General features: G+C 45.0%; 1 protein-coding gene across 1 annotated transcript in view; it reads right to left on the reverse strand.

The window, feature by feature from the left end:
• Positions 1-5,684: 5,684 nt before the first annotated feature.
• The window catches only part of LOC146185273 (neural cell adhesion molecule 2-like), a 35,116-nt gene continuing 34,268 nt past the window's right edge, over positions 5,685-6,532 (reverse strand). Inside the window, exon 11 of the mRNA XM_084607787.1 lies at positions 5,685-5,784. Coding sequence (XP_084463913.1) covers positions 5,685-5,784 — 100 coding nt within the window. The remainder of the gene's footprint in view (positions 5,785-6,532) is intronic.

The following is a 6,532-nucleotide window of genomic DNA, read 5'->3' on the forward strand; positions in this document are numbered from 1 at the left end:
CATTTTGCTGAGGTTTTCTTCGTACGATATTTTGCTCTGAACCTCCAGTTCCTCGAAAGACGCCCAGCTCATGTCTCCCTGTACTGTTTTTTTTTTTTTTTTGTAGACTATGAGGGATGCAGAACGCCGCCCCACGAAGGAAGAGAGAACGTTAGCAAAATTCCCTTTCTCGCTTTCCATGCAATGTGCGTGGTGCCGCTCAGCTCGCATCGCTCGCCCAGAAAAGTAGAGTAGGTGCCAAGGCTAGCCGAAAGGGCAGAGTGGGAAGGGAGGAGCGGAGAGGGCCGTGGACGGTGGGATCAGCCGTACTCGACAGGCATTGTAAAAATAAAGGAGGCGCTGTTCAGAGCAATATGAGGAGTCTTCAGTTTCGCCGAGGCCTTGTGGGGGCTTAAAATAACAAGCGTCGTAATGTAAAAAAGAAAAATCTCGAACAACTTTGATAGCGAGTAAATTTTAGACCTATATCTTCTCTAAACACGCGACCGCCGATAGTCCTAAAATCGCATCATCGTTTACGCCAAGTCGCTTATAAGGAAACGGCTTGAAAAATAAACGTGAATTAAACAACAATGGCGATAGTCCGCAGCGTCCTCTTTGACAAGTAGCAGCCTTAAATCACAAACGGCTGCTGAAGCCAAGGGAACACGTTCATTCCGGCCGCCATGGCCGCGATTATACGAAGGGGAACCACCCAATGTGGGTGAAATTATCATCTCGGATCATTTCTGGGCTTTCGACTACTGCGCCCAAGGATGCGGAATCGAATCCCGGCCTCGGCGGCCGCTGTTCGGTACAAGCAAAAAGCTAGGCGCCCGTGTGCTTTACGATGTCAGTGCACGTTAAAGAACCCAAGAAGGTCGAAATTTCCGGAGCGTCTCTCACAGCCTGAGTCGCTTTAGGACGTCAAACCCCATAAACCAAACCAAACCATTCCATTTCTGCGTAGCGGCCCTCAATGTGGGTAGAGCTTCACTGCTTCTTTAGTTCGTACGAGTGGCATAGTTTGTCACGCTGCACTTCAATTGCACACGCCTAAACACACGGTGATGTGAAGTAAAATAACAGAGATTAAAGAGACTAAACTGACTAGGCTTGACATACAACACTCTCACCTCCTAATTATCCGTCTGCACCACCCGAACAGTGAATGGTGCTTGGCCTCTAGTGGAGCGGTGCTCATGAAGGTGCGACCAGCTAAACGTTGGCAGGGAATCACTGAAGACTGGTGACCTTGGACGTGGTCGACTCACTTTGGTGCAGCAGCTCCCGACAAAAGTTGTCAGCTGAAAACGGGGAGAAGGAGAGCGAAGCAGGGCGCAAGCATGATGAGTGAGATGATTCTATTGGCGCATGAGCATTAGGAGTGTCGCAATGCAAAAACGTGGCCGAGAAGCGCCGTCTACCATTCACCCATCAACTCTGCCTTACTAAAGTCTCACCCACTACCAACTCACTTATCTGCCTCCGTTCTAGACAATGCCTCCACCACCAGGAATTAGCGCAGTAGAAAAGAATAAAAAAAAGCGACAGTGGAAGCGAATTTACTGCATAGTAGGAAAGCTTTCTTCTCATCAGAAACACCAACCGCCCGCTTTCCACTGTGCCACAATAGCGAGGAAACCGTTTTTTTTTCTTGCACCGCTACTATCGGGCCAGCCCCGGCTGCTTCAACGTCCAGAAAAATTCTGTCGCGTGTATGCAGCATCAGCTGAGAGTAAAAACAATGATTAGATTAAAAAACAGGCATGTAAGCACAGAAGGTAAATCGAATTGCATTCACTGGATTATCGCGTCAACTATCTGACTGCCTTGCTATGTTTTTTCGTAACACATATGCGCTGTAACAGTGACTGGCATGCAAATGCACCTGGTTCATCAGTTTTCAGAATTCCAGACTGGTGCGCGACGGAAAACGTCCACATTTTTAATAACTGTGACAGCTTTGCTCTTGAGCGTTACGCAGCTCCGAACAACGCACTGTGTGTTTCATAACTTCTTGCGATTGGCCGATAGTGAAAAGATTTCCTTGGTTTCTTTGTTTGCTAGGGATAGGCTTAGTTCGAAAAGTGGGATATAATAAACCATAGATAGGAAGTTTTACTAAAAACTAGATCAATGTGAATATTTCAAACTTCGAATTTGAAATGCTATTGATTATTCGCGCTGATTGGAAATTACTGTCCTGTACACTTCAAGTATTCGAAAGGACATGAATTTAAAAAAAAGAAAAAAGCTTAATACCTGGATGACCAATCGTTGTAAGCCTGCGAGATTCGCCATGCGGCCCCACGCTCCGTTCAGCGTCCCGTATGCCTCAAATGAGTTGATACACTTTTTAAAACTCTAGAATAGGTTTGCATAAAAATGAGCGCTCTTTATTTCCTTTACTCTAATTAGTATTTACTTTAATTATTGAAATGTAATATGGCGCTTTAAAATGGAATAATTTTTTTCACAAGATGTGCGCTATTAGAGTTATGAATATACTGTGTAATCAACGCTTATATATCAATCTGCGATATTACTAGTCTGGGCGAGCGAGCTTTTGTCGGTAGTGCTTATTGGTTCATTCGTCAACAAAGTTAAGTGTTGCAATACGCGTAGTCGACTTAGTAAATAGTGCATTTTCTAAGAAGCAGCGCGAAAAAATGAGGGATGCTGGAAACCGCAAGCATTGCAAATAAATTCAGCCGCACGTGCAGATTAAATGATTTTCTGAACAAATCTATTTGCCCCTCATTAATGGATGCTTAGTTAGGTATTCGAAGCTAGACATCCATATTAGATAAATCTGATATTTGCTCAACCTCGGTTCTTAATCATAAATAATACTGCTTTGCCTTAAGATTATGATTCACAAGAAAATACCCAAAGTGTTGATGAAAGATGAAAAATGAATATGAACATGTGAAATAAAATAATCAGAAATCAGAAATATTGGCTTCTAGTAATGCGGGATAATGGGCAAGGCCCAATAAGGTCGACTATATTCTTCAGCACTGGTATGAGAGCGCTAAGACCCACCCAATAAACGTAGACTAGTGCTTACATGAGAAGTGCCTACCTCAAACATCCTGATGTTTAGGTGTAGTGGCAACAAGCTAGAGGGGTGCAATATTAATCTGTATAGTGAAACTAAGTAAATACAGGAGTTGAGAAATACCGCGTAAAGGCCACGTAGTGGAGATCAGTACATGAAAGCTTTTTTGGACGGAGCCCAGAATTGCGAATGCAGTTACTATACTAACCTGAAGAGGTGGGACAGAGGGCAAGGCATTTAGCTGTACCCTGCTCATGTACCGTGCATCCGGCGCTGTTTTGGGCGCCATCTTATTAGGCATCAGTGGTGAGGCTGTTGCCGAGTCAGGATCGTCTGCTAAGGTGAAAATTGCACAGTTGATGGCAACAAATGTTCACGCAGGTGAAACTGTTACAGATTGGAGAGGTAAATATATTCCACAGCTTGTTCTGCCTTGCAGAACAGATGATGGCAGATAACTTTGAAAGGAAATTATTCGGTGGAAAGTCCGGACCGAAAGAGAGACCAGAGTTGGCAGCGCCTGTGAAATGCAATGTCAGCTAGCGCCTGTTAGCGGCATGTTCGTGATTTTTAGCTCACAACGCTGGCGGCGACGCCGGATTTCCGGTGGACGGGGCATTTAGCGCTATTGTATTAGAATGGCCTGGCTCCAGTGCATTCGAGGAAGTATACCCATCGCAGCCCTTTTAATTAGGCCAAAATGAAAGCCCAAGAGCTTGAAATATTCCTCGCGCGCCCAATCACACGGTTGGCATATAGTAACCTAATTAACAAGAGGGAACTCTCGAGCTTTTTCGCGGCCAAGCTCGGCGTTACACGGCTCAGCCAATAGGCATTGCTCCCTGACCACCAAGATTTGACAGCAAGCAGGGCTATCTCTGAGGCTACTCTATACGCTGCCGCGCTTCGCCGCCTCCGTTAGGTGCGCCCAGAGTAGACGTCGGCAGCTGGGCTCGCACAGGAGTCTCCCCTCTTGTTTGGTATGTTATTCTATGCTGTTGGTAAAATTCTGCCAGCGTTGCGCCTTCTGCACTTTTGTCAACAGAACTTCGCTTTGTTGTTATGTGCGAGATACGCTTCAACAGCTGCCGACAGCGCGCTTGACCGACTTTGTCCGCTTTACCCGCTGGGACTGATCTTGGAGTCAGCAGAAATGCAAAACACTTCTATAGGCTAACATGACCAACAAGAGGGGGACAGTACAACACAATCCTTGAGGCCATATTTTGCTCTCAGTGCACCTCCAAAGACGTCGAAGCGCACCATCAGCCTTAGAGATAGCCGCACTGGATGCCAAATCTCGGAGGACAAGCATATGGATCTCCATCTGGCAGAGGTGTGGAATGGCGCGCTCGGCTGCGAAATGGTTCGAATGTCCCCTCCAGTCGGTTGTGCCACTTTATGGCTTTGCTGCGGGCAGCATAGTAGGTGCGAATCTGGCACCGGTGTACCAAATAGTAGATGAAAACGCTGTAACTGCGGTGTATTCGGCTGCACGTAGCCAAATGCACCTGGGTTAGTCAATTTCCTTGTTGTACGACAGCTTTGCCATTCATGCCTAAGCGATTAAAACCATAAAATAAATTAATTAGTTTCTGGCGTTTAGTAGGTGGAACGAAAGAAAAAAAAATAGTGGCCGGCACCTAATATAAATGGTAACAATGGTCACTTAATTTGTGTTCGAAACAGCTCTTAGATGTGATTAAAGACTTGCTTAGGAAATGTTAGCTGCGATACTTTATATATATATATATATATATATATATATATATATATATATATATATAGTGTAAAGCGTTTGGAGGACGTCAGATAACCAGCGCCTGACTCCATATAGCTGTTTGCAGGTTAGGGGTGGCATATTAACTGCTTTTGGTGCTTTTGGCAGGAACCGGAATTTGCTTTTCAGTTGTGTGGTGCTGCTGTTACCGATTCTGTGGCTCGGCATTCGAAGTGAGCCCACTATCAGGCGGACTGTTACAGGAGTGCTCGCAATTAATCAGTTGATGGGCACCAGTCAGCCGGCCTGTTCCTATGTGCAAGTAACTTTGGGGATCGGGAAATGAAACAATAAATCCCTGCCTGAGGTCAGCTTTTAGGGATGACATAGTAGAGGTTGTTTCATTTACTGTTATAAAGGCGGATTTAAGAGTGCACGCTGTTGGGCGAGTGGGTCGTACACGCTTAAGCAATAGAAATGCGCAAATAAAGACACGGAGAAGGACACGAACAAATGCGCCCGTCTTTGTGCTCTTCTGGTCCGTGTCTTTATTTGCGGATTTCCATTGCTTCAGCATAGAGGCGGAAATCAAGCTGCTCATTGCTGCTGGACCACTTTCCAACATTTCTGGGACATACAACGTAAGTCCATAGCGTCACCGTACGACTTGATTGCGAATGGCCACTTCCAAGCAGTTGTAATGCTTGGCCAGTTTATAGTAGAATTTCGTTCCTGTTTGCTAGAATTCGCGCGTGGCTTTTTTTTTTTTTTCAGAAAGCTTCAGAATTTTTCAGAAAATGTAAAGAAAACTAACTTGGTGTACTTCAAAATGGCATTTGATTTGCTGCCATAGTGCACGTGCAGACACGTGTAGGCAATGCAAATGCGTGCGGAATAAAATTCAAGCAAAAATCTGCTGCGTTACTCGCCTGATATGCAGTATTTGGTTGCGAGGAGATCTGGTGACAGGCAAACAATGCCGCTGGAAGCGCACTCGCGGATGGTTTCCTCCTGCGGGCACCTGCGGAAGCGGAGTGCGACTCTTGGTGATGACGTCAGGAAAGGTGGGGATGCGGTACGTTAAAGGTCTAACTGTATCAATATTCGATCTGTAATGTTAGCCTTTTATAGAAAAGCCAGGTTAGCTTGAGAATTATCAGCCGAAATACTGAATGCAAACGGCAACCTCCTTTCTTAATGTGCCTCATAGGAAGACAATCATTTGAGTACCATTGATACACTATACGGCATTTAGATAAAGCGTTGTCATGGCTTATGTGCCCCTATTATTGTTGTTTTTAAGATAAGTATTAAAATGGTAAATGGAGAGCGCATGAAGGCCGCAAAATTTGTCGTCTGGCTCTCGTGAATAAGAAAACGGGTTGATGTAGAGGGAACGTGCGTGGTTAGCTACAAAGTTTCTGAAAATGAACCACGGCAATTAGCTCTCTCTTCGCTGGATGATATTTCGAATGCTGTCCTTTTGGAGTTAAGTAGTCCTCAGCGCTTCTCACGAATAATCCTTCCTTCACGTTCCAACCATCCTAGTTACTCTACAGCCCCACACTTCTGTAGACCCTCTATTGGCTGCTGGTCCATTCTTTTTGTAATTTTTACTGTTCAGAGCGAACACGTGCTATTATGCGCTTGGGGCAGATTATTTCACACTTTCAGAGCATACGACTTGCTAAGGAATCTACACGTCTCACAGAACTGAACAAATATATGAAATATACACACTTTCATTTAGAAGGGCGTGACTTTAGACT

Source organism: Amblyomma maculatum, chromosome 6 (assembly GCF_055883805.1).
Source record: "Amblyomma maculatum isolate TAMU_Amacu chromosome 6, ASM5588380v1, whole genome shotgun sequence".
Taxonomy (NCBI): Eukaryota; Metazoa; Arthropoda; class Arachnida; order Ixodida; family Ixodidae; genus Amblyomma; species Amblyomma maculatum.